Raw genomic sequence first — 26661 nt, 5'->3', positions numbered from 1 at the left:
TTGGACCCAGGAGCATGGAGATGAGATACTCTAGCTACTAATACCACCAGATGAGGTGAGGCTTGCGGCGTAAGAAGAATCAGAGTCGTGACTAGCAGATACATTGACACCCAAAGTGATCCAAGCAAGAAGACCGTCTTCAATAGTATCACCAAGGTAGGCATACTCAAAGAATGGGTCAGAGTTAGAGTCCTCGGTCTCGTCCTGGACAACATGGTCATCGGCGTTCTCTGTGATAGCAACAGTGCTGGTATTGTAGGGATAGGTAGCCTCAACGGTGTTGATAAGTTCCTTGTCAAAAAACAATTGGCCAATGTGAGAGATATGCCCACCAGTGAGGGTGTTATTGGGCAGCACGTGAGCATTTGTGTGCGCGATAACGTGGACATGGGTAGCTCGGCCAGAGTAGTGACCCGGGAACAAAGTCTTGAACTGGGCAACGCCCTCGGAATCGGTCTTCTGAATACCACGCAAGAAAGTCTTGTCCAGGTTTGAGGCATCGTTCCCATTGCCGTTCATGGAGCTCTGGACTCCAGAGTAGACACCAGTAGAATTGCAGTTCCAGACATCCCAGTAGAGGTCCTGAATGGGCTCGCAGGTGTTGATGTCAATGAACTGGCCATCAAGGATGATTGGAATGCCTGCTTGGCCATCACGTAGATCGGAGCGAATCAGTTCGCCCTTCACCCAAAAGGGACCAACTTCTCCCTCGGGTGCCAGGATGCAGACAGGGTTTTTGGAGAACAGCTCCGTTTCGGGGGTGTTCGTGGTAACATGGAGGTTGGAATGGTGTGAAGTGTTGACGATCTTGTCGGTATCACGAGGGAAGAGGGCGCGCTTTTTGTTGGCAGCAACAATCGCAGCACGGCGGGCTTCGGCGCGTGAGTTTATACCACGTCGCTCCAGATGATCTGCACACTTGTCCAAGCTGCTGCGGGCTTTGTGCAGGAAGTTTCTCTTGGAAGCAGATGTGTAGGAGGTGGGTTCGTGGGCACCAGGATGGGCCAAAGCCAGGCTGGTCAACGCAAGAAGCGCGACCTTGATGAAGTGCATTGTCTCGGCCGTATTGAGTCGGGGTCTTTGGGGTCAAATAGAAGGGGATTTGGAGATGATCGATACTTCATACTCACATCGCGGGATATAAGCGCCATTTATAGTGTATTTTCTGCAAAATGAGCCCCGACACCTTCTAACTCATATATTGACAATCTACAACTCGTCAGTGTTGTCGTCAGCTCAACATGGCTTTAAGCCTTGGGGTAGTATCAGATGGAGCAAGAGTTCTTGGCAAGACATCTTTTGAGCAATAATTGTATCTAGTAAAGAGGACGATGACGACACCAGCATCCTTGTAGCGAGTTTAGCTGACGAAAGAAGCCCTGACGATTGGGCACAAAGGACCTGCACAGTCTAGAGGTGGAACCCAATGGGCCGCTTCCCTGTCTGTTCCTGGGTACTGACACGCTGTGATCTGCAGCCAAGTCTTCTATTGCGGGCAAGCATGGCACTTCGAGGAGATGCGTGCAGATAAACAATGGTAAATGGGAAATGAGGAAACAAGGCTCAATGTTTCTCTGGCATTTTCTGAGCGGTCCTGTTGATCAGAAATTCTTGCCAGACAGTTTGTATAGCGTTTCTGTGGTTTCATTTCAATGAGTTGATCAAAAGCAACGATATGACAACGTTGGCATAGTTGAGACGATCCAGAAAGTCTGTGGCCGCCAAGATCACGGGCTGTGGGTGACGTGGATACTGAATTAGTGAATACGTATGGATTGAAGCTCGAGGTACTAGAGGATTTGAGTATAGAAATACGGCAAATGTACATAGTAGTAGCATAACCGAGTATACAAGCTCTTCAGATTCGGAGCAACCTTGTCAAGGCCCGCTGACTCATCTCGACCTAAAACGAACTTGGCTTCGGAATGTGTTCAAATCCGCTCGAATCCGTTGGTCTCAGTGGCCAACGGGAAGTGGGGCAAAGTGCTCATCACCTCAATAGGCTCATATCGATGAAAATAGCCTGATGATTCAGCGGCGACAAGCAATGTCTAGCTCCGAAATCCAGTCACAATTCACCACCTAACTCCCCATTGGGACTCCAAAGGCTTCCGAGTATTACTTTATGGACGACGCTACTGGCTCAAAGGGCGGAAAGGGGCGGAGCGCGTGTGATCTATGTCGACACCGAAAGGTAAAACCCACACAATAACCTCTATTAATGTCTTCCATGGCCCCTATTCTAATTCCGACCTCGTGCAGATTCGCTGTGATAGAAACCAACCAGCCTGCGAAAATTGTCATCTCGCAGGATTGCCATGTACTTTTTCTCAGCCTCTGTCTCAACATCGAAAGAGTACCCGACAGTAAGACCATTAATCATTTTGCCCCTCTTAAACAAGCGCTAACGGTGACACAGGGAACTGGCCGACACCAAAGCTCGGGTTCGGGAACTGGAGACGATCTTGCTCGGACTTAAGCAAAGCCATAAAGGGCTAGCAGTCCCTTCTCCGAGCAGAACTGCTTCTCCTGGGCCCCTCAGCCCACTTTCGGTGGCTTCTTCGCTCGCATCCGTAGCTGCGACGGCGAGTTATCTGCCTGATACACGCGATTTCGATACCGCATTGGCAGCTTTCCAATGGCACATTTCCTACTGCGGGCTCGGAAGTGCTCTTTCCACCCAAAGAGCGGCTTTTTACTCCCTCATTGAACAGCAAACTGGTTGCACATTTAATGTGGATGTTTTTGCCCATGAGGTCACCCAATCGTTCAAAGCAGCGCAACTCAAATCAACTAAAAAGGTAGTTGGTATTAAGTGGCCAGGGTCCGCACTTGTTCAGCAATGCTTAGAATACTTTGACAGAAATGGGCTGTACTCTATATTTCCCATTGTTGATGTGGAGGCGATGCAGATCCTTCTCAATGCAAATATTTTGGATCAGCCACCACACACGACTCGTGTTGCCAATCGTGCCTGCCTGGTCGCTTTTGCTGCAATGATCACCCAAATTCACCGCCATGAAGCTGCTTTTGCAGGTACTGACCCCGACGCCTATGCGCAAGCTGCGCTCACGCTACTTCCTGAATTGTTACTCGAGCCTCCCGATTTGAGGACTCTAGAAGCAGTTACAATATTGGTAAGTCGCTCGCATAGGGTAGATCTTTGGGATAAGATGATCTAACAAGCATATTTGCAGATGCTTTATATCACTCCTCTTGGCAGGCCCCAAGCGGGAGAATTACTACTAGGCATCGCAGTGCAGCTTGTTTATAATCTTGGCGCAAACAAAATACAAAGGCCCCACGAGATACATAGAACAGACCAGCGAAGCCAACATCTCCGGGCTATGTTCTGGCATTGCTACGCCATCGACAAAGAATTTTCTATTCGAAAATCTCAACCACCCTTGATAAATGATGACGATTGTGATTTAGATCTACCCACGACATATGCCCGAAACACATCAGAGCGCCACTTCTATATGAAACCGTTGTCCTCGAAGGAGCTCCTTTTCCCCTCAGATCTCCGGTTCTCCGTGCTCAAATCTAAGATTTTTCGGTTGCTTTATTCGGTGCACGGTCAGGCATTGCCTGAAGCTCGGCGTCTTCAACATATCCGCGAACTGGATCAGGAATTGAGCGATTTGAAACAAGGGTACCCCGTCGACTGTCGGCCTGATGTTTTTGCTACCGAGAGCGCACCGGACTATCTCTTCCATGATCTCAGTATTCGCGGTGTCAATATTCACTTGGAATATTATTACTGTCTCGGGAAAATTCACGGAGCGAGTAGCTCTTGCAGGATACCTTCGCCGCAGAGCTGGTCGCCTCTGCCATCTAGTGCTGAGCTGTGCTTTGAAGCTGCGCGGTCTTCCTTGATCTATATTTGGCGAACCCGTCAGTTTGTCAACCATCATACATTCTGGTAAGATTCCCGTGCTGCATCGTCGCGGGACAATCATGGTATGGTTTACTGACTGCACCATAGGATCCACGCACAATTTCTTCTTTCGGCTGTTTTCTCGGTCTTTTGGTATCTCATCACGGTCCCAACTTCGCCCACTTTTGCCCGGGATCTCAAGACCTTGGAGGATATCGCTGAGCTGCTGGCTCAGCTTAACAAACCCACAGATGACGGGCAATCATTCCCGCCGTTTTATCTATCGCAGGCTTTCATTGAGAGGTTGATCTCGCTGGCGAGGCACTCCCGGCCTCAGATTGCAAGCTCATGATTGAGTCATGAACCACCTCACACTTCCCAATTGTTATATTTTCTTCAGTGAGGTTGATACATTTGTATATATTGAAATTCACAGTCCCCACACGAATGGAAGACTTATCGAGATCAACCACAATTTACAACGTAGGGGTTTGAGAAGCTGCCCAGGTACCTATAACCCTCCTCTACCTAGTTAATTATGAACATCTGATATCGGATCGACTAGGCCGATCAGTAGATACATTTTCTTTACATAAAAAGTCCGATTATGCATGGACAGGTCAATTCGACATGACCTTGCATCAATATTGGCCTGATCCCGGAACCAGCTGCATATTCCTTTAGGTTGGTCGCGAATGTTTGCTTTTTTTCCGACCGACATTTTTCCACCAATCTTCGGTCTTTTAGAGACCATATATACTCTGTGAACACAGTTGCTTTTCTTTCTCCTCATTCGCCCTTTTCCTGCTTCTTCACTCGACCTTCACCTTACCGTATCTTTCTCCCCTCGATACTATTTTTCATAACTATCCCTTTCCATGATGCCCTTCCACGTATCGCACTCACTGACACCATCGATGTTTCCTTGAATTGCCATGTTTGTGTGATATGGCTGTGATCATCACACCACAGAAGCTTGATCCCTTGGAATTGGCCCGTCCCGCTATGTCCGCCGTATATATAGCATTCTAATTCTCGATTTTTCAACAGCCCAAATCCTTGCCGGGCTAGCTCAATCGGTAGAGCGTAAGACTCTTAATCTTAAGGCTGCGGGTTCGACCCCCGCGTTCGGCTCTTCCTAAAAACCAACAGGTCTTTAAGATTTCTTTTTTGTTAATTATGTCTATTCTTTTTGGTCGAGATTGTTGAAGAAATGTTCGTTTAGAGGTGTCAATGATTTTTTCTAGTTTGGGTGCGTTAACAAAAAAACGAATGTAGAGTTGCTTGGATTTTACTGTTTCGTCTTGAACGACCAGTATCATTTGGCGTTGAGTTCTCGAGAGGTCTCCCTATCATTGTTGTTGCTTTGATCCGGCTTCACAATATATATCCGAGTGTCCGGGGACGGCGACACTATTATATTCAAATCGAATATGAAGTTTGGACAAACCAAAGTGAAATTAATCTGATATTATTTGTTGCTGCACTCAAGGCAATCAACTATCACTGACTATATACAACACGGCGATACCCAAGACAGCGTTAAACCGAATCATCATTCATCATAAACTACAAAGTGCAACGCACAACAGGCCCGCATAAGTCGCACCCAAGGGGGATGCAGCGCTAAAACGACATTATCAAATGAAACTCAAAGCTTGGTTCCCTCACGTCCGCTGTCACTGGACCGCCTAGCTCGAAGCAATCCCAGTGATTGGGCGGTATTTTGACTCGGACCAGCTGTTGACGTCGACGAGGATTCCAAATGTGTTCGGCCTCCCTCATTTGTATTGCTGGGGCGGATACCTCCCCGCAGTCCCTGGTGAAGCCGCGGATTCATGAGCCATTGAACCTGCATGCGGACACTATTCACTGCAGCATTTGTGAGAGCCATGTCTTCCTTGATGCGCAGGCATTCATTCATGATAGCCATGCTGGCCCGAGCATCTAGGTCGTTAATGGCATGTGATAGTTGGTCGACCTGCCCGCGAAGGGATTCGTGGAGCGAAAGCAGATAGCTGTTGGCAGTTGATGAGAATATGCCTGAGGCAACATCTTCAGAATCATCTGTATTGGCCTCTGTACGTGCCAGGGGCTGCTGATCCCTGCTACCCCGGGCGGAGGATCCGCCGCCATGCCCATTAGAATCTACTCGCGTGGCATCAACCAAAGTGGATCGTATATTGGCAAGCCCATCTTCGAAAATCTCATTGCGCTGCTGGAGGTGGCGCATGCCCAATTCGAGGGAATTGAGCCTGGCGTTCTGACCCTCAAAGTACGGGCCCATCGCGACCAGTGGGCAGCTTTGCTCATGCGTTGGAATGTCCGCACGCCGGACTTTGACTTGGCAGGCATACTTGGATGCTGAGCATGGGATCGCAACTTCCGGGCATGTTTCAACATGTGCGTTCAGTTCCCCCCGAGTAACAACTGTCTGACAGTCCCCACAAGTGACTTCGAGTACTGGGCAGAGCTTGTTCTCATGTTCCTATACAAAAAAGGGTCAGCCATGTCCATAATTTCACTAAGATACTGAAGGAGCGACCAACCTCGAAATCTTGCTCGACAACTTCCTCCTCACAGCGAGAACAGAAGCGCACTGCATGCATGCACTTCGTTTTTATCCCGACGTCATTGCTTCGCATCATTTTATCGCACGCATCATCCGGACATGGTACCAGCCGATATCCACAGTATTTTTCGACATGCGACTGGACATGACCCCGGGGTATGATCTCCTGGCAGCCCTCAGCCAAGAGTGGACACCTCACTCGAATCTCGTCACACATGTTGATCAACAGGCGGGGCACGCTGGTCGACACCTCTCGGGTGGGGGTTCGGCAAGAGGGACACGGGAATTCCTCCGAGTCGGCCGAGCGGAAGGTGTTGATGGCCGAACTGAGGCAACTCCCGCAGAAGACATGATCGCATTGTAGATGAACGGGATCAACGAAGGGGCAATGACAAATCGGACACATGAGGTGGGTGTCATATTCGGAAACGAAATCGAGGCCGCGGAGGTCGATCAGCTCGTCGCGTTCGCGGCTTTCCTCCATCGCTAGAAACTCCTGTAGATTCATGATGCGCGAATTCAGAACCTATATCAAGGTTGAAAATACAAAGCAAGGTACCAGTGGGAACTTATTCCCTATATCGTTCTTAGAATGCGGAACCAGCGCGCGGGTTCATGCAGGTGGTTATCCACTAGATACCGAGGTAGGCCAGCAGGTACTCTGGATCCATGAGTGTGACCCAGATCAGAAAACAATCAGTTGAGCGATCGGAAGATGCTGGTTTAAAATAATAAACATGCTAAGACATCCGAATCGAAGAAAAGCAGGGATGCGGGGACCGAAGGGGCGGCGAAGGCGGAAAGCGGTCGATCTACAGTCATCTCTTGCTGCCTCCGCTTGTATTCCTCGTCTTACCCATCTCCATTTCAATCCTGTAAACTTTTTGACTTATTATACTTGGCTCATCGGAGGTCTTTCTCCGCACTGACCGCCCACACGCCTTTCGACCAATACATTTCAACAATAACACCTTCATTCTGACACCTCATCATGACGAACCCATCTCAGCTATTCCTACTCGCCGATCACATCAAACTATCACTCTTGGAGCGAGAGCGGGCGATTTCACTAGACCTCGAGCCCAATTCTCAAGATGGGGAGATTTCCCGCTCCCTCGAGTCCCTTCGGGAGGGCATAGAGGCCGTGAAAGCCGATCAAACCCGGCTAGCGATTGCGCACGACAGCGCAGGCGCCGCCGCCCTCAAAGACCAACTTGGCCCCCTCCAAGCCCAATACCAAGACCTGTCAACCCAGTTCCACGGCGCAGATGTCGACCCAACGAACACCTCGACGCAGGCGTCGAAATCCGCAACCCCCGATCTCAAGCAGCCGATCCCCCAACACCCTACTTCCAAATCCGTCCGGTTCATGGACAACTCTGCCGCTACCGCTGCCGTGCAAGAAGAAATCGACGAGGAGGAAGATCGCGACCGAAACACCCTCTTCCGTCCGTATCGCGATCAGCCATCGCCGCCACGTCCGGACCAGTCTGGTATGGACAATCAACAAATATACGACCATCATGCCCAGACTATGCGCGACCAGGATGACCAGTTAGATCGACTCGGTGAGTCGATCGGAAGACAGCACCAATTGAGTATTCAGATTGGAGACGAGCTGGACGGTCACGTTCAACTGCTGGACGGGATGGAGGGAGACGTTGAGCGTCATCAGACTCGACTGGATGGTGCCAGGCGGCGCATAGATAGGATCCGTCGGAAGGCTGGTGAGAACTGGAGTATGATGACTATCATTGGATTGATCATTGTTCTGGTCATCTTGATTGTGATTTTGAAATGATACAAACCATATCATTGGAGGTTATTTTTCCGATACTCTTTCCGGCGAGCGGGCGTTTTTTTTTGACTTTTCTACAATGAGGGTATTGATCCCACCCCTGATGTTTCCTGGTGTTTCGAGGCGTTTTAAGACAATTGAATTATATTCAGACTCCACACCGGACTTATCATACTAAATCTACGGATCTTAATTGATAAGTTCTTCCAAATATGGTTATTTGTTCAGACATAACGTATCAATTGTCATTTGTGAATGCGACGATAGATAGATCACCCCAAAGACTCCCTATAAACCCCAGTCATAGCTGCCCAAATCAAGTACGTGTGTTGATAACAGATCAATCTTGCGATTGAACAATTAGAAACAATCGATCATTTGCAATCATTTCTTGCCCTCATTTGCCTTCTGCTGCTCGTGTGGCAAATGTTTCGTCTTATTTTGCATATCCTTGAAAGAAGAATGGTCGCCATCAAATTCGCCACGATCCGCTTTGATCTAAGTGGAACAAGGTATGTTAGCTCTGATCGAGTGGAACAGCTCCATGCACATGCCGACGACAGAGCAGGGGCGAGGAGCGTAGAACTTACTTCGGCTTCGCTGGTACTGGCTAGCTCAGACTTCCACTTCCCCTGGCCTTCCTTGGAGCTCTTGAGAGCGTCTTGCTTATGAGATTCATAGTGTTCAGCGAGGTTGTCGCGGTCTGTTTGAGGTTAGTTCGGTTGGATAGTGCGAAGATATAGAGACTACTGACGACGGTCATTCTCGTTCAAGCTTCGAACGGCTGATGTGTGAAATGTGGAGGCGGGGATAACGACATTGGAGCGGAGAGCTTGACGGGATGAAGCCCGGATAGAGGTGAGGAATGACATGGTGTATTTATTTGGGATGGAAAATGGGGTAGAATTGTGGAGTTTGTATGGAATTCAATTGAAAAAGGGGATTTATTGGAATATGTCTACGAAAACACAAGGTAAAGCAAAGTATTTAAAGTAGAGACACCTTTCCATTTGCTTCTGATTGTCTTGACGATCGGTGATGCATCATGACATCATCCGTTATTCCGAGTGGGGCCTGACAAACAAGGAGGTTTTATACATTTCCAACTCTACAACGTACATTAGTTAGTTACAGCTTTCTTTAGAACGCGACATTATCATTGGTTCTCATGTGGATGGGACTACTCACTAAAAAACAAAACAGCAGAATTTCTAATTATCGATTTTTCTGGCAATGGAAGAGAACACACTCTGAGTACATCACTATAAGAAGGACAGGTTAGCAATTTGTTTGACAAAAAACTGGGGGAAAGTTCACTTGGTAAACAAAGCTGGAAAAAAACGAAAAAAAAACTGAAAAAAAACTGTGCAAGCTGTCAAATTGATAAAAACATTCTATGCGTTCGACCCTGACTGCATGCAGGCAGTTTCCTCAATCTCAAATCGGAGTTGTAAGCGCTTATTTTGCTTCCATGAAAGGATTCGGGCGATACGACGCGTACCTCTAGGGAATGCCGAAAGTAGAAGAGCACATACTGCTTTTCCAACAACGGTTCCTAAAATGCCCTGGTATTCATGGGTGCCAAAAATCCAAGCTACTGGGATTTGCGCAGCAGTGTTGCCCTCATCGTTAAACGGCAGCCGGTTTCTCCGCGGATAAAGCTGGTGGTGGAAAAAGTCCCTGGTATCAGCATTAACAACCGTTTGAAAAAATACGTACCTCAGAGTTTCAATTGGGAACTCCGATGTATATTGCGCAAAAGCTATTTCAGACCAATGTGGTCCATCATATCTTTTAACATCCAAGGCAACGATAACTCCCTCTCCAGTATGATGGAAGTAATCGTTAAACCCCTCTGGTCTAGCGAGAGTTTGTTGGATCTCTATGTGTCGGTAAGCCTCATCGCCCGTTGGAAGGCCAAGAGACTCGAGTTCGCCTTCAAAGATGGGAGGTGGTGGGCCATGTCGGTCGAACATTACATGCCACCTATCTCGTGGGCTCGGGTTGGTGTCGTTAATCAAGTGGTTGAGTTTGACCAGGGGTACCGTTACTTTACAGCCAGGAGCAGTTGGGTCATCAAGCCATCTTTGTCGCCAGGCTCCGTGCATTTGGTGTGACCCGTAGCTATAATCGCTGGCGTTAGTGGATAAAGTATCGTTAAGGCCGGGGCCAAATCCGGAAGATTCTGATTCTGGCCCATTGTCCTTCAATTGATAGCTCCGAGCGGAAGAATAAGAAGGCGAAGAAGCAGAAGGGGCTTGAGGAATTTGGGGAGAGGGGGTTCTGGGCTGAGTAGAAGAAGGGAGGGGCATACTAGAGCCACCAGAAGTATCTGGCTGGTTTGATACCTCTCCTATATGTGGATTCCTAGACGGGGGAGGCTGGGACATGGGTAGTAGTTCTACGGTACCACCGACAGGGCTGGGCTGACGATTGTCTTCTGGGCTTTGTGAGCCTCTGCGGCGTCCACAGCAGACCAATCCACAAAATGGGCAACGAGGGTTCGTATTGAAGAATCTTTTATATAGTTTATGGAGTTTGAGGTTGTTGATATGTCTAAATAAAGAGTTGAGATATAGTTTATATACCTTTGGCCCGAGTAACGAGTTCAAAGACCTGCTCCAAAAGAAGGGCATAAAATGGCTTGAACAATGGGAACAATGAGGATAATAGAGCATAGACTCGACAATACAGAGAGCAGGTATAATGAGAAGATCAATTTCATAGATCTAGACAAAGAGGACAAACTATATTTAGACAAAGATGGCAACAACGGCATAGGGCCGACCTCGAGAGTGCCGAAAAATCGGCGTAAAAATTCCAGCCAACTATAGAGATTCTTAGCGATAATTTCATGATTGACAAGTTTTAGGCTTAAGATCACTTGAAATGGTTTAATGTTTATCAAGATGAGTCCATGATCGACACCTCGGTGGTTCGGCATTCCCGTTTGAGACAAGACTGACCCGAGCAGGCAGGATTTAGCACCTCATAACGTGGAGTGCATAATGTGGGGGAAATTGACGCAGAAAAGGTCAAGTCTGCTTTGTAGAACTAGTATATCCGGAAGGTCCAAAATAAACTATAAAGGTAGAGTTAACGTATCGATGATGAATATGCCTCAGTAAATCATGGTTTTCCTTACGGCACTCTTAGTCCTGTGGACATTCGCAGTCGCCAAAGCCGTTAATACTAGCTCTTTTTTACCAATTACCGATAAGCCACGGGTGTTCATTCTCTCCGATATCGCGAACGAGCCTGACGATGCGGAGTCATTGACTCGGTATTTACTTTATTCCAACCAATTCCAGACGGAGGGCATTGTCGCCGTCACATCAACTTGGTTGCAAAATGAGGTCCACCCCGAACAGATGCTGTCCATAATTGATGCCTACTCAAATATCACGGAGAATTTGAACCGCCATGCACCCCCAGGTTCACCATATCCGTCAGGGAAGCATATGCGCAGTCTTGTGCGAAAAGGCGCTGCGGTAAGTACATTCAAGTCGAGTTATCTATAGCACTTGCCTGATATGAAGACCTCAAGACATATGGAATGACTGCGGTTGGAAAGGACATCCCTCTCAGTGATGGAGGAAGCCTGCTCTTGAAGCGTCTCCAAGAGGAATCCGACCAGCCCTTATGGGTCCTCGCCTGGGGCGGAACAAACGTACTTGCTCAAGTATTATACAAAATCCACGATACATACTCGGCAACCGAGGCTGCCACCTTGAGATCCCGCCTTCGTGTCTACACCGTCTCAGACCAGGATGATACGGGTGCATGGATCCGTCAGCAATTCCCAGAGATCTTCTACATCTCCTCAACTCATGGCTGGAATCAGTACGGTCTTGCAGCATGGATAGGCATCTCTGGAAAAGATTACTACGGCGAGGACCACGGCGGCCCTGATTTCTCTAAAGTCACCCCCAATTGGCTGCGTGAGAACATCCAAGTTGGACCTTATGGTAAAGCTGCGTATCCGGATTACCAATTTATCATGGAAGGAGATACCCCAACCTTTCTCTATCTCATCCAAAATGGACTAGGTGTCTCCGAGCATCCAGACTATGGATCTTGGGGCGGCCGGTATACGAAAGTCAATCCGTCCACGGTCCTTAATTTCAACCACTACAGCGATGCTGCCGACCGAGTGGTCGGCAAAAACAACGAAACTTTCATCTCCAACCGTGCAACAGTCTGGCGGTGGAGAAGTGCTTTCCAGAATGATTTCGCTGCTCGCATGCAGTGGTCTCTCCCTGCAAATATCAGCAGGGCAAATCACCACCCGGTAATTTCGGTAAATGGAAGTTTTGATATCGCTCCAATGAATGTTATCGCCGCTGCCGGCTCCACCATCACTTTCAATGCTGCAGCTACATCTGATCCCGATGGCGATAGCTTGAGCTTTAATTGGTTCCAGTACCGTGAGCCTGGATCAACAAATTGGAATGTCGCGGGTCAGGTGCCTGAGTTGAACGTCACATTGACTGATGGTGGCCAGAAAGCACAGGTGCAGCTTCCTGCAGCTAGTGAGAGCTGTGATGGGGAAGCTCTCACTTACTCAGGCTGCTGGCTACTACACTTGATCTTGGAAGTGACCGATGATGGTTATCACCCTTTGACGAGCTATCGTCGGATTTTGATTCAAACTACGAACGCTACTGAGGTTTCGGTTTGAAGAAACATGTTATGGAATAGTTTCGAATTATTCACTGATCCTAATGCCATCCATATGACGTTTCAAATTTATGCTTGCCAAGGCACACCCATATTGTATGAAGAGAATGGACTATTGATACAGTCTACAATCGAACAATTTCCCTTCCTTCTTTCTATCCCTGATCTACTTGAAGCATGAGAGCATAAACTGCAGTGCTAAACACATACATAGCGCTAGTTCAAAAGTTTCCGCCTCACTGGGAGACGTAGTTACAGAATGACAGATAGCTCCATTGACCAAGACTGATGTGCAGTACTTGGCCTGCGCCGAGCTATCTGAATGAGCCACATGTTAGATGAACAACTGGTTCGTTCTAACTAGTCCTAATAAGTACCTGTACTGTAATTACAATCGAGGATATCATTCTCAATGTACTCGGTGCTTCCTCTTGCTAAGTCCAAGATCACTTACATCCTTAAGGGCCTTTATGAATCGACGACATCCCGAACCATACCTCGATCCTTTTCACATACTTATATGGTAACCCAGATTTCCACTATCCGAGGAGCAATATATGCCTATTGTAGGCGGATAGATAGATAGGTGGCTTATCTATCCCGACCCCAGGGTTGAGCTTGAGAAGGGCAGTGATGCTCTGCTCTGCGACAACCCATCTTCAATTCGCACCATGGTTCTGCACCGGTCAGTATAAGAACAATACCCGTGTTTTCTACGTCGAGGCTACTACCAATGCTGGGAACACATTGGAAACGGGAACCTATTACCGCTGACTGTGATATTTGGTTACACTGCTCCTGATGGAGTTGGGGTTTATGGCTTCATGAATAGGATGGCAACGAAATTGACCAATTGGCTTTGTATAGGTTGCCTACTAAGGGGCTAGTAAGAGTTTTGTTTGCAATTGAAAATGCATGTGTTCATTTATTTGCCAGTGGCCAATCGTATCAAATCAAGTATTGTATGCTATGTACCCAAACGCCGAGTCTTCCGCAGAAGCCGTACCCATATGCACCACGCTGTGTAAGAAAACCAAAATATAGAGCATCTCATTCAATCAAATCCTCTGGGAGGACATCATCGGGGTTCTCCCCGACGGCTTGGCCCACTGCTCGTACGACGCGCTTGATTGCCTTGGACGCCGGGCTATCGGGGAAATTGTCCACAAAGCTCTCGCCAAAGTCGCATGCCATACCGACGCGGGGGTCCAGAGGCACAGCACCCAGGAATGGAATGCCCATTTTCTTTGCTAGTCTGCGACCCCCGCCAGTCGTCGCGCGGAAAATCTGGGACTCATGCGTGCAATTGGGACACACAAAGCCAGACATGTTCTCAACCAGTCCTAAGACCTTGATGCCAGCCTTGCGGCAAAAGTCGACCTCCTTGCGGACATCTAGAAGCGAAACCTCCTGCGGTGTGGTTACAACAACGGCACCGTCAACGCCAGACTCCTTTAGCAAAGAGTTGACCGACAGATGCTCATCGGATGTTCCAGGGGGAGTGTCGACAATGAGATAATCCAACTGGCCCCAGTCCACATCCTTGAGGAATTGTTTGATAAGTCCATTCTTCTTGGGTCCGCGCCAGATGACCGCATCGTCTCGGTTGGGCAGCATAAATTGCACGCTCATCGCACCTAGATTGTCGGTGACCCAGACCGGACTCCAACCCGCATTACTGACATGGATAGTCTCCGACTCCACGCCCATCATCTTAGGGATTGACGGCCCGCAGATATCGGTGTCCATGATGCCGACGGTTGAGTCTGGGTTTGCGGCGAAGCCATGCGAGAGAAGTGTCGAGAATGTTGACTTGCCAACACCACCCTTGCCGGAGAGAACTAAGATCTTGTGTCGTATTTGGGAGAGTCGTTCCGTGATGATTGGAATATCGGGATCGGGGCCTTTGGGCGCGGTGGCGCAGATTTGTTGGTTCGGACACCCGGCGCATGCATCGCCTTGGCCTGCTTTTTCGGATTCAGGACCTGGACAATGCTCTAGGTGAGAGTTAGCATGCGAATTTTGTCGAGGCTCTGCGCGTGCATACCTGGTTCGGGTGCGACAAGCTTGGGCGCCACCTTGGACGAGACTGCCATAGACTCCTCGGCGCGTTCCTGCACAAAAGGCGCCATTTTAGACTACTCTGTCTGATAGTGTATGCAAGAGTGACAAGAATAGCGGAATGGTAGGAAAACAGAGAAATTCAAGGTCCGGTGGCGGATTGATGCTTGATAAGCGGGAATGACAAAATCAAAAGCGGCGATTGGCGATTGGCGGGGCATCTATGGACAATCTGCGGTGTCGGAGTCCGCCTTCTTCAATCGACTTTTGATACATCTTGAGGGCTATAAATTGCTTGATAAAGTAGATCATGAATGGACATCGGTTGAGTAAGTTTAATTTGACGCAAGCTGGTAAACAAGAATTAAAACCAACCCCTGCGATCAACTATTTTCTATTTTTATTTGCTGAGCCCACTAAATCTCCATACTTCAAGGTATTTGTCGTCGCCATGTATTGATTTGCCTCCGGTGACACAGTCAAGATCATTGCTGAATGGGTATCTGCTGATGATTTGAAATGTCCGCGTAGCACCATGGTCAAGGGAGAGGAACGGTAAGGGATACGCGATTGTCCAAGTGATCTGGCTCGAATCACTTCCTTCAATGCGAGGAGATCTGTGTTGATCTGTTTTCCTTCTTGTTTTTCCTGGGCAGTTTGCTTCAACGCAGGACCAGTAGTGCTAGAGAGAAATTCGGCACCGGCTAGATCCACGAAGACGAGCTTTCCACCAACGCATTGATGCACAGCAGCTGTTGAAGTAATCACATGGGACTCATGCTCTTCTGCTTCTTTCACGCGGCATTCAAACTCCGTTTTTATAGCCTCGGCGGCATCGATTCGAGTTTGATCCACTTGATAGTCAGGATTAGGAACAAATTTACCCCCTTCGGTTTGGATGACCGCGCGAGACTGTTCTTCAATGTACACGTCTGTTGCGTGTTTACCAACAGGGACAAGTTCTGATTGCCGCTCAACGACTTTGTCGCGTGCATCGAGGAGATCCTTGGTAATGATCTCCAGTTCGATGACAGCATGGGTTCGCGAGCTTTGGTCGTGAACAGTCGATGTGGCAGTCTTGCGGTGCTTCAAGGCTTCCTGTAGTTCCTGGCGCAGTTCTTCAAAGCTCCAACACGGCTTGGTAGCAATTGGCCGAACCCTTACTATCCCGTTGTCTAGGATTTCAGTTTCTCCGCGGATATAGACCCTGCCATCCGAACCCTCGCGCACAAAGCATTCATTTCGCTCGTTGAGTAAATCGAACGCGATATTTTTGCGTAACTCGAAGACTCGAAGACCAATGCCAAATCGGTGTATGCTATCCTTTGCATTAATGCCATCCAGGGCAGTTCCAAGTTGGCGGGCAGCAGCTAGACAAAGACCGAATTCCTCATTGTGCTCAAAATCGTATCCTATCATAGTATGAGACTTGCCGCTCCCTGAGTGGCCATACGCAAAGAAGTTGCATGATTTGCCTTGTAATACGTCTGGAATGATCGGGGCGACAACGCGATTGAACACTAGCCGGTTGTTTTCTGCATGTTCGATGATACCATCAAATGAAGGTCCACTCTTCCATGACTTTTCTCGACCCGACACCGCTCTAGTTTGTAGGGGTGATGTTATAGAGATAGATGAGTGTGAATTGCTCTGGCTGTATTCTCTCTCAATTTCTCCCTCGGATTTTGTCAGGTCCAAAGGACGCCATCTGGTCCATACTTTGAATGTACCCATGTTTTTCTTTTTCTGAGTGAAGTCGAAACGTAATCAAATACGAGAAATCAGGCAAGTTTATATGAATTTTTACCCAGCGCTAAGCCTTATTAGGCCACCACATGAGAGCTAGATAGATGTACCCTGAGGGAAATTGATAGTGGAATTGGTAATGAAAGGTACAGTCACTGTTCAACAGTATTAACGACACCTTAGCCCCATTCATATGGCACCTTCCTATATAGTCTACACCGCTATACGCCGAACGGGGCTTATCCCGCTCTTTGGTAACCCCGAGGCTGGGCGTACTGGTATCACGGGTGCTGTTATTGAAGAGTAATATCGCCGGATCCTTCCTACGTTAGTGTCGAACGAAGGTACATATTTTCAGCATGATAATGCACCTACACACACTGCATACGTTATTCGGAATGCTTTACGCGAGATGAACCTTGAAGTCATGGAATGGCCACCGTACTCGCCGTATTTAATCCCAATTGAAACCTCTGTGCGCTGTTAAAAGCTGTACTTTATAAGCTTCGGCCTGATCTTATTCATATGAGGAATAATGAGGAAACCAAGGCTATTCTAGAGGCTAGAGCGCAGATTGCATGGGATCAATTGGCCCTAAATCACCTGGAGTATCTCTCTGAGACGATACCAAACCAGGTGGAAGCTATTATTGAGAGCCAAGGGTAACTAACTACCCCGTACTAGTTAGATAGGTTGAATTCATGGAGGTTTTATACCAGTAGAAAATTATATAATCAAGGGGTGTGTGAGTCACTATACCTTTTATTACCATTTCCACTACCAATTTCCCACTAGATTGATCACGTCTATCATCTTCAATGGCCTCCCTCTCCCACCACCTATCTCTGAATTCGGCGAGCCTTTCTATCGCTCAATTGAGCGAGAAGAGCGGACGAGATGTCCCAGGGTGAGACGACAAAACCGGACTATTATAGCCACGTAACTAGCTTCAACAATGTAAATTACATTCTGTAAGATGCCTATGTGTCTGTTCTGTTTATGTTTACATTTGAGCAGGCCGTGTTCCACGAGCCAAATTTACGATCATCCCATGTAAAAGGGTATCAGGGACAGCTAGTATGTAACGCTGTCCAGGTTGAGAGGGCCACATATTCAAGACAACAGGGTATCCTGGTCCTGTCAGCACTTAACCAGGGGGTCAGAACTTTGATCTAGCGCTTTCGTTGCAAAAATGATACGGAGTAGACGTGGCCCTAATGCAGGCTGCAGACAATGTGCCGTGAATACTGTAGGAGACAAAGAAGCGGGGATCTCAAGCTGCAACTCACACTGGATTGCCGACCCTCAGTGCATTGCAGCAAAAAGTGTAGGCAGGCAGTGCAGAAGTGAAACAAACCATTATGAATACTAATTATCAATCTTGTACGCACTGACATCAATGTGCGAAATCGCGCAGATCAAATGTCAAAGTGTAGTTGCATTTCCGCATTTGCCGCATGCTTTGAATATATTGTACCCCGCTGTTGAAAAGGGTCCACGGGTGTATTCCCATGAAGAAAGTCATTGCAGACGAGGTTGTACAAAACCGTAATAGCTTTTATAACTCACATTTGTAGACTACTCTAATGACTTAAATGCCTCTAATGTTTTTATAAAAGACGAGAGTTCCCAACAATTCCAAAGTTAGCGTTGTGGTCAATCAAGGCCCCATTTCTTTTCTCTTCGGCTCCATTCGATCGTGAGAATCCTCATTGTAGCTCTCAACGGGTTCCACACCTATTTCCCCATAAATACTGAAACTTGCTTCTCGCCAATTTTTTCTCCGGAATTGACTTTTTTTTCTTTTAGGAGAAAAAAAGAAAAATAAAGGCAAAAACCTTACAAAATATAGAGAGAATCCTCTGTCGATAGGACAAATTGCTGGAAGTAATTTCCTCATAACTGACTAAACCTAGTTCCGGGACTGTCACATGCCATTGTCGTCACATTCTTCCTCAACAAATTTTTTTGTTTCCTCTTCTCAACACCCTTGAGTGTGGTACACCATGGATCAAGGCCTTTCAACAGGGGCCCATCAAAATATTGATGGGCTACGAGAGAGAAATTCACGCGTCGATTCAACAGTCGGCCGCGAGGCTTTAACAGCCACCGGGGAAATGGAGGTCAAAGATAAAGATGGCAAGGAGTTGAAAACATTTGGGAGAACTCCCGATGGAACAGGTAAGCATTCGGAAGAAAGTGAATTATAACAAACTCCAGTGTGCACTGGATGATTTCACCTACCTCTCTTGTGTAGTTAGTTATATTGAGAGCCCGCTGCTAACCGGATCCGTCCCCGCAGTGTTTACAGTCCCTCAAACTCATGACATGGTCTCCCAACTCCTTTCACCCTCTGAACCCAAGAATTTTGGTGATCTCGTGGTGTTGATCTTATTGGCGGGTCATATCTGGTTCCTTTGGGTACTCCCCGCAGGCGCCAAAATCCCAGTTTTTGCAGTCACCTACCTTTTCTGGCGTCTAGCCTACAATGGAGGGATCGGGTGGCTGCTTCACAACCAATCGCACCACAAGACACTGCTTCGATGGGCGGAGAAGACTAAGGTGTTTGTTAACCCAGCCACTGGGGACAACCCACACCCCAAATTGTATAATTGGATCAAGCGGGAATTGGAGACCAAGATCCCGCAGGATTACTCATTCGACAAAGCTCCAATTGAATACAACACCTGGCTTGTCTTTAGACGACTTGTGGACTTGATTCTCATGTGTGACTTCACCTCTTACTGCCTTTTCGCGATAGCTTGCGGCCACCAACCTGTTGATGAGAGTATCTTCATGACCGTTTTGCGGTGGTCCGCAGGTATCGTGTTAGTGTTGTTCAACCTCTGGGTCAAATTAGATGCCCATCGAGTAGTCAAGGATTATGCTTGGTACTGGGGTGATTTCTTCTACCTCATCGACCAAGAATTGACTTTCGATGGTGTCTTCGAAATGGCACCTCACCCTATGTACTCTGTCGGCTATGCAGGCTATTACGGAATCTCCCTGATGGCGGCCAGCTATAAAGTCCTTTTCATCTCGATCATTGCCCATGCAGCACAATTCGCCTTCCTCGTCCTCGTGGAGAACCCGCACATCGACAAAACCTACAACGCGCCACCACCCCGAAAGCGCCCTACCTGTGTGGAATCCACCTCCCATCTACTCGGCGATCTAGACACTCCAAACGCGCCAACCCCGTCTGAAGATCAAGTTCCCTACGCGACACCATCGTATTCAACTAAGCCACCCCAGTCCGTTCACAATCTTTTGGGGCTGCACAATTTGGACCTGCATAGAACCACAGACTCCTCCATCATGCTCGTGCAACTTCTTGTATTTTCAATCACTGCTTTGACGCCCTCGACACCAGGGTATCAGTTCCTGTTTGTTGCCCTCGCCGCAGCTTCCAGAATTTGGTATTCCGTAGGCATTGGGTATCTGCTTCGGAATCAATCTAACACCAAGTCTTGGACTAGACATTTCGTCAAGTATGGTGAAACCCCGCACGAGGCATGGAACCAATGGAAGGGTACCTATCATCTGAGCATGGTTTTGTGTTACTCGAGTTTCATCGCCGCCGTGTGGAAAATGTACACTTTACCTGCCGATTGGGGCTACGGTCTAGTCCTGTTCCGCCACGTCCTCGGCGCTGGACTGATTAGTCTACAAATCTGGACCTCGGTCAGCATTTACGAGTCCCTCGGTGAATTCGGATGGTTCTACGGTGATTTCTTCTTCGATGAATCTCTGAAGCTCAACTACAACGGTATCTATCGTTTCCTCAACAACCCAGAGCGTGTTCTTGGTCTTGCGGGTGTATGGGGTGCAGTCCTCATTACCAGCAGCGGAGCCGTCATCTTCCTCGCTTTGCTGAGCCACATTTTGAGCCTGGCTTTCATTCAATTTGTTGAACGTCCGCACATGCAAAAGCTGTATGGTCGCAGCCTTCGCCAGGATGCCGGTCTCGTCAAGAGTTTGAAGCGGTCTCTACCACCCTCTCTTCAACAGCTGCATGGTAGTGTTGATAAGATGTTCGATGACTCTTTCGAATTCATCGAGGAACTTCTTGATACTGCCCGGCCCAAACTTGCCGCGGGCGTGAACACCTTTGTCAAGGACACCACTGCACTCTTCCAAAAGTACCCTGCTCGTGTGACCATTTCTCGGATTGATGCGGATTTGGCCGGATTCGATCTCAGCGATTACTCTCTCTCACTTGAAGGCACGAGCGGTCTGTCTTTCGAAGATAGCGAGAAGACCAAGGGCCGGGAAGGTGCCAATGCGCGCATGCCGTTGGACCGCCGAGGTGACCTCAAGGACTTGACATTCGAATACGGTTCTCCCATCAAGGTCAAGTGGACTGCTCCTCTCAATCACAGTAAGAAGGATTGGATTGGTCTCTACCGGGTCACAGACAACACTTCGCGAGAGGTTACTCGTGTGTCGTCACAAGGCCGCTGGGTCGCCACCAACAAAGGCTCATATGACAATCTGACCTGCGAGAAGGGTATCATCAGCAGTGATGTGGTCATCACCTCATCCCAGCGTCAAGGCAAAGAGAACCGCGAGTTCGCTTCTGGTGAAATTATTCTTTCTGGCGATAAACTCTTCTGGACGCAAGGTGTCTTTGAACTCCGCTACCACCACAATGGTATGCACAATGTCATGGCCATCTCGAGACCGTTTGAGATCCGTATCCGTCGCTCCGACGAGGATGACACCCTGGCGGACGGTGAGACCCTCGCAGAGCCAGCTGTCGAAACCGCATTGCTTCCTGTTGTTCGCAACTGTTTCGACCAAGATCCGGAGATTGCCCCAGAAACTGTGGACGAGCAGTTTGGTAGCCTTGTAGAGCGGGATGGCAAGTTTGCCAAGCGTGTTGTTTTTGCTGTCCATCAAATGTGAGTGCCCCGTCACCTCCTTTCAAAGCTTCCTTTGCTAATCCAGTCATAGGTTCGGTATCGAGTTGGCACCTGAGGTTGTCAAAGCTGATGGCAATGTTCGAAACCTCGCCTGGAGAATCTGCAACGCGAAGAAAGTTCTCGTGAGTATACAAATAAGCAGGCGAACTTTGCCCAAAGCTAACAATTATCATGCAGGCTCCTTACAGCATGTCAAGATCCAACGGAACAACAACACCACTTGAGGATAGAAAAGAATGAACTTTCGATTCAGATCATGAAAGGCTTCGGTCCAACCAGATTTCAAAGTGACGGAGGGTGGTCCGAGTTGGATGGCCAGCAACAATCCATGGTGGAATGATGCTTTGTGATTGATGCTTTTGATGGAGCAGGAAGACAAAATCACTAGGCGGAAAAAAAGGGAAAAAGAAAGGATTCAGAAGATTTCGAAGATGAGAGGTGTTTTCTAATTCTGCTTGATTCCTTTCCTCACATTCATAAGATCTTGTGAAGGCGTAAGGTGATGATTCCCACGATGTTTTGTTTAGATCTCAAGGGAGTGGGTGGGTGTGGTGATTTTATATCTGTTTGGTTTTTGAAGACCCAGGGGAGGCTTGATTTTGATAATTCCACTCTAACTTTGTTGTATATAGCTAAGGGGGATAATACCAACTATTGCTTTTCTTATGATCACGTCCATTCCGCTTCTCGGTGGTGTTAATTAGGACGTATGTACATATGTATTCTTGGGTGACAAGTACAACAAAACAGCGAGAGGGTCCCTTGACGTATTAAGTGCAACCAGCTTGTTCTAAGTACTAGTACGGAGTACGGAGTATAGAATGGAGCTTTACTAAATTATGTAACAGTAATAATACACATTAACCAATTTACTTGAAGATTTTGTGCCATAAATATATATTCATTTGTTTCATATGTATTTTGCAATAAACCTAAAGCTTTAATGTTGTCAGCACAAGTCACAAAGACCCAAAGAAGCAAAACAAGCACAACTTCACAATTGCAAGCAAGAGGAAGTATCCAGTGTATTCAGCCAGCCGTTTAACGCATCCCATCCCCTATTGGCCTCTCGCATCAAGCAGTCACCCAAGACGGATAAGTAGCCCAACACGAGAAAACCAACACAAGCCAAGTATAGCAGTACCATGCCGCGGACAAGACAACAAGGCGAAGAACATGATCAGACGCCGACGAGCCCAAGGCCTCCAGGCTCCACAACCTTCCTCCCTATCATGCCCGAAGACACGTCAGGTCCAGTATAAGGGAGTTGGAAAACAATGGATCGACGTCTGTATTCCTCACAATGTTGTACGGCAAGGGTGCAACCCGAAGGGCGGTCCTCAAAGAGGTCGTTGAATGGATAGACTAGGTGTCATCATAATAACTGGGGATGTGTGCAGTGAAAAAAAGACAATAATGTACCTTTTGCATGGATGAGAAGGCATATAATCAATTTGCATTACAATAACTAGATCTTTTCGACTTGTCAGTACTTGTGTCATCGACGTTAAGGCTGAAAGGCAATGATAATGGAGACTCAAGAAGGTTCAGGAGTTTTTGGTAAGGTATTTTGTTATCTTCAAAAATTTTGCAGAAGCAGAACTGAAAATTGTTTCTCATCACATGAGTGGAGTTGGGAAAAATAAAATAGAAACAAATGTCTTCTTACCTTGTTTAGTAAAAAGCTTTGGCAAAATCCTGTTGAATGGTTTGATGCCCATAGAGATTTTTGTACCTGACTTTTAAGCTATTGTTAGCTATTGATACAAACAATGAATATTGAAAACAATAAGAAGGTTGTGGTCATAGTCAGATGGTGATGCATGTTTGTTCTTGGCTCATGGGTTGTCGCCGAACTGGAGTTGGAACTCTCTCGTCATACAGACTGGTGCAGAAGGGTAAAAGTGGTACTCACATATTATCGAGTTAGTGATGAAGATCTTATAATCTATCAAACACCATCAAAGATAGTCCTTCGACATAAGAGGGACTTCCTCTTTTTTTTGAAGAGTTGTGTGAAAGGAAGAAAGAAACGGAGGAACAGAAACGAAGAAAAGTTGAAAAAAAGCCAAACGGCGCTAGGCGGTGGGGTGGACAAACAGTGCAAACTCCAAGATTTCCGTTTCTGGGACTTCAACCATTACGATTTCTCGACAGCTTGTATATTGCGATAATTCCTCTAAAATGGCTGATAAAAGACGTGTCAATGGCCCACCTGGTGGTACCAGGCCCCCGGTATATGCTTCTCTGCAAGAATCCACCACAGGCGCCGCAGACCGCGCCCAGCGCCAGCGCCAACCTGCTGAACTACGGAAAATCTGTATGAACTCCGGACGAGCTCCATATTGACTGCGCTGACTCTATTTTCCGCAGTTCTGAAAACAGGATTGATCCCCACAGCCTCAGGCTCCTCATATCTTGAATTTGAACCATCCGCCTCCCTCGCCGCTGCCCGCTCCAACCCCAAATCTCTGATTCCGCCCTCATCAGCACTCAAGGTGGCTTGCACCGTCCACGGACCCAAGCCATTGCCTCGCTCGGCTGCATTTTCACCCAACCTCGTTCTCACCACCCATGTCAAGTATGCACCATTTGCAGCCCGCAAGAGGAGAGGGCACATTCGCGACGCCAGCGAGCGGGATCTTGGCGTACATCTAGAGACCGCCCTCCGTGGCGCAATCATTGCTGAGCGCTGGCCCAAGAGTGGTCTGGATATCACTCTTACGATCATTGAAGCAGAAGATGACCGCTGGTGGGGCGATGCTCCTGATTCGCATGATGCCTCGTGGGGAATGATGAACGTCCTCGCTGGGTGTATCACAGCTGCCTCTGCTGCAATTGCGGATGCACACATCGACTGTCTTGATCTTGTATCAGGTGGTGTTGCTGCTCTGGTCTCAGACGAATCAGACAAGTCTGGATCAAGCGTCCCACGACTCATGCTAGATATGGATCCTGCGGAGCATCGATCTATTCTGTCAGCTTGTGTGGTTGCGTACATGCCTGCGCGTGATGAGATTACTGAGCTTTGGCTCAAGGGAGATAGCTCTAAAGCAGCCCTTGAGAAGGGGGATGCCCGCACAGCCCATGAGGCTTTGATAGATGGCGCTGTCGATGCCGCTCGTGGAGCCAATACGGTTTTGTCTGAAGCTGTAAGAGAGTCTATTGCGAGGTCTATTGCTCAAGTCTGAAAGAGCCATATCAAATAACGAATGAATGAAATTCACAAGCATATTTATCTTGTGTAGCAATAAGTAAATCGTTACATGTCTGGAATAGATTGATATTTCGAAATTGAGAGATCGAAGCACAAACCCTCTCCCAATGAGAACGAATGCAAGAAAAACCAGCAAAAGCACCTACAAAGCAAAATTCCTCAAAGACAGAAAATCATGAGGAAAATTGGCCTTTTAGGGGGGTGAGGGGAGTTGGCGATTTAGATCGTCAGCGCGAGAGGAGATGAAGGGCCGGAGGTTCCAAGTGCATGGCGGAGTTATTTTTGGTTTTCAGTTGTCAGTGATCCGCTGGTATGTAAGAGCCGTGTAACAACGGGGTCACTTTCAATCTTCATCCTGGCGTCTTCCACGTTGACGAATGCTTTTTGGATGGGCATGTGTCTAGGCCCGTCTCCAAGTAGGATTTGTGATATCGCGGTGGCAAAGGCGGCGGATCCTTCAGATCGAGTTGGGCAGGGGAAAGCCAGTAGGTAGGAAAAAGAACGCGAAATAAAGTAGCAGGTAGGCATCCAATCTAATCTTTCTCCACAACGTCGGACAGATCGAGGTCAGAAAAACCATCATGATCATCACTTTCGGACATGTTGAGTTTATCCTCAAGCTCTTTGCGCTCCTTGTCTTTGTGCTCTTTGCCAGGCTTGCAATTTCGTCAAAAATCCCTGAAAAAGTCTTACCCTCGAGCTTGTTGAAATAGGCATTTAGGAGCAGACGTGTCATGTGAACGTCGGCGCCGGCACGATGCCAATTGTCCGAATAAGTTTTGTCTTCTGCGAAGTCAAGCGCGTAAAGGTGCCCGAGTTTCAATGGGGCCTTGGGACTGTGACTATGCCGGGCCATCTGCCACCAGGCTATTGGACGCTCATGCCATTCATGCTGAAGTGGCAGCAGATAGCTTGCCCAGACACTCTCCGATTAATACCTCAAACATTCGTAATCCCCATGAGTTGCCCCATTCTAAGAAGTACTTGATCTTTTCGTTCTGCTAAAAACAAATACTAATTCATAACCACGGAGAATACTCAAAAATTGGGGATAAATACATTTTATCGCGTCTGGATGTCGGTAGCAATCTCAGACATAAGAAAGAGGGTTGGGCTTAGATAACTATCACTATTCAATTCTTCATCTTTGACTACATGCTAGCTACCCTATAGCCCCATTAGCTTTATATGAGAGCAAGGTTTTGATGTAGTCAATGGTAATAGAGCAAGCACATGTTTATACTCAAGTTTAGTAAAGCGAAGGCTATTCAAGGCGTAAGATAGTAAGAAGAAGGGAACTTAGAGTAAAGTGAAGACTATGTAAGGCTTAAGGTAGTGAGAGACAGCGGAGTAAATTGCGGAAGAAGCCATATAGCATTCGTTCAGAATCATAGGAATCTATTCACAGATATGTTATTATACGGTACTTTATATACAATTATAGGATATTGTTGTTCTCTCATCATCAACACGCCATTATGACTCCTATTTCCAGCAAAGATGAACCCCGAGGTGATAGAATGTGCAACGTAGTATAGCAAGTAATCAATCGAACTGCTGGAAACATCTTTGTGGCCATAAGGTGAGTAAGATGCCATCGCAATTGACCTTTAAAGTGGTATATTACTAGTGAGCTTTACCTATATCGAGTTCTTGTTGGAGTGGTCACCCACATTCTTGTTGTGACTTGTCTAGACCAAAAAAACATGGCGGCAAACGCAGAATTCAACAGGACTTAAAGCGCTGATTGAGCAGCTAATTCAAAGTATTCGTCTGTTACAT

The 26661-nt window shown here is 47.5% G+C and overlaps 12 protein-coding genes across 12 annotated transcripts; 5 read left to right on the top strand and 7 right to left on the bottom strand.

Annotated features, from left to right (window-relative positions):
- Positions 1-30: 30 nt before the first annotated feature.
- N7529_002472 (intradiol ring-cleavage dioxygenase) lies at positions 31-1053 on the bottom strand (the record flags this gene model as incomplete). Its single annotated transcript, XM_057238000.1, has 1 exon — positions 31-1053. One exon carries the CDS (start codon positions 1051-1053, stop codon positions 31-33), a length of 1023 nt encoding a protein of 340 aa, XP_057100611.1.
- A 1265-nt stretch (positions 1054-2318) lies between these two features.
- Positions 2319-4232, top strand: N7529_002471 (fungal specific transcription factor domain-containing protein; the record flags this gene model as incomplete). The annotated part of the gene is made up of 4 exons (XM_057237999.1): positions 2319-2356; positions 2420-3137; positions 3198-3925; positions 3989-4232. 4 exons carry the CDS (start codon positions 2319-2321, stop codon positions 4230-4232), a joined length of 1728 nt encoding a protein of 575 aa, XP_057100610.1.
- Positions 4233-5531: 1299 nt separating this feature from the next.
- Positions 5532-6960, bottom strand: N7529_002470 (uncharacterized protein; the record flags this gene model as incomplete). The annotated part of the gene is made up of 2 exons (XM_057237998.1): positions 5532-6368; positions 6430-6960. The coding sequence occupies 2 exons, from the start codon at positions 6958-6960 to the stop codon at positions 5532-5534; spliced, it is 1368 nt and encodes a 455-aa protein (XP_057100609.1).
- A 483-nt stretch (positions 6961-7443) lies between these two features.
- On the top strand, positions 7444-8253 carry N7529_002469 (syntaxin family protein; the record flags this gene model as incomplete). The annotated part of the gene is made up of 1 exon (XM_057237997.1): positions 7444-8253. One exon carries the CDS (start codon positions 7444-7446, stop codon positions 8251-8253), a length of 810 nt encoding a protein of 269 aa, XP_057100608.1.
- A 381-nt stretch (positions 8254-8634) lies between these two features.
- N7529_002468 (uncharacterized protein) lies at positions 8635-9122 on the bottom strand (the record flags this gene model as incomplete). The annotated part of the gene is made up of 3 exons (XM_057237996.1): positions 8635-8748; positions 8841-8953; positions 9005-9122. The coding sequence occupies 3 exons, from the start codon at positions 9120-9122 to the stop codon at positions 8635-8637; spliced, it is 345 nt and encodes a 114-aa protein (XP_057100607.1).
- Positions 9123-9644: 522 nt separating this feature from the next.
- N7529_002467 (uncharacterized protein) lies at positions 9645-10358 on the bottom strand (the record flags this gene model as incomplete). Its single annotated transcript, XM_057237995.1, has 2 exons — positions 9645-9930; positions 9970-10358. The coding sequence occupies 2 exons, from the start codon at positions 10356-10358 to the stop codon at positions 9645-9647; spliced, it is 675 nt and encodes a 224-aa protein (XP_057100606.1).
- A 1023-nt stretch (positions 10359-11381) lies between these two features.
- On the top strand, positions 11382-12931 carry N7529_002466 (DUF1593 domain-containing protein; the record flags this gene model as incomplete). The annotated part of the gene is made up of 2 exons (XM_057237994.1): positions 11382-11741; positions 11798-12931. 2 exons carry the CDS (start codon positions 11382-11384, stop codon positions 12929-12931), a joined length of 1494 nt encoding a protein of 497 aa, XP_057100605.1.
- Positions 12932-13980: 1049 nt separating this feature from the next.
- Positions 13981-15062, bottom strand: nbp35 (Fe-S cluster-binding ATPase; the record flags this gene model as incomplete). Its single annotated transcript, XM_057237993.1, has 2 exons — positions 13981-14927; positions 14978-15062. 2 exons carry the CDS (start codon positions 15060-15062, stop codon positions 13981-13983), a joined length of 1032 nt encoding a protein of 343 aa, XP_057100604.1.
- A 316-nt stretch (positions 15063-15378) lies between these two features.
- Positions 15379-16725, bottom strand: N7529_002464 (kinesin family protein; the record flags this gene model as incomplete). The annotated part of the gene is made up of 1 exon (XM_057237992.1): positions 15379-16725. One exon carries the CDS (start codon positions 16723-16725, stop codon positions 15379-15381), a length of 1347 nt encoding a protein of 448 aa, XP_057100603.1.
- A 2018-nt stretch (positions 16726-18743) lies between these two features.
- Positions 18744-21902, top strand: N7529_002463 (phosphatidylethanolamine N-methyltransferase; the record flags this gene model as incomplete). Its single annotated transcript, XM_057237991.1, has 4 exons — positions 18744-18918; positions 18995-21641; positions 21694-21784; positions 21840-21902. 4 exons carry the CDS (start codon positions 18744-18746, stop codon positions 21900-21902), a joined length of 2976 nt encoding a protein of 991 aa, XP_057100602.1.
- Positions 21903-23846: 1944 nt separating this feature from the next.
- On the top strand, positions 23847-24853 carry N7529_002462 (3' exoribonuclease family protein; the record flags this gene model as incomplete). The annotated part of the gene is made up of 2 exons (XM_057237990.1): positions 23847-23982; positions 24036-24853. 2 exons carry the CDS (start codon positions 23847-23849, stop codon positions 24851-24853), a joined length of 954 nt encoding a protein of 317 aa, XP_057100601.1.
- Positions 24854-25412: 559 nt separating this feature from the next.
- On the bottom strand, positions 25413-25735 carry N7529_002461 (uncharacterized protein; the record flags this gene model as incomplete). Its single annotated transcript, XM_057237989.1, has 2 exons — positions 25413-25525; positions 25573-25735. The coding sequence occupies 2 exons, from the start codon at positions 25733-25735 to the stop codon at positions 25413-25415; spliced, it is 276 nt and encodes a 91-aa protein (XP_057100600.1).
- Between the last annotated feature and the right edge of the window lie 926 nt (positions 25736-26661).

This window comes from Penicillium soppii, assembly GCF_028829465.1.
Source record: "Penicillium soppii strain IBT 18220 chromosome Unknown utg000003l, whole genome shotgun sequence".
NCBI lineage: Eukaryota > Fungi > Ascomycota > Eurotiomycetes > Eurotiales > Aspergillaceae > Penicillium > Penicillium soppii.
This window is presented reverse-complemented; position numbering and strand designations above follow the sequence as displayed.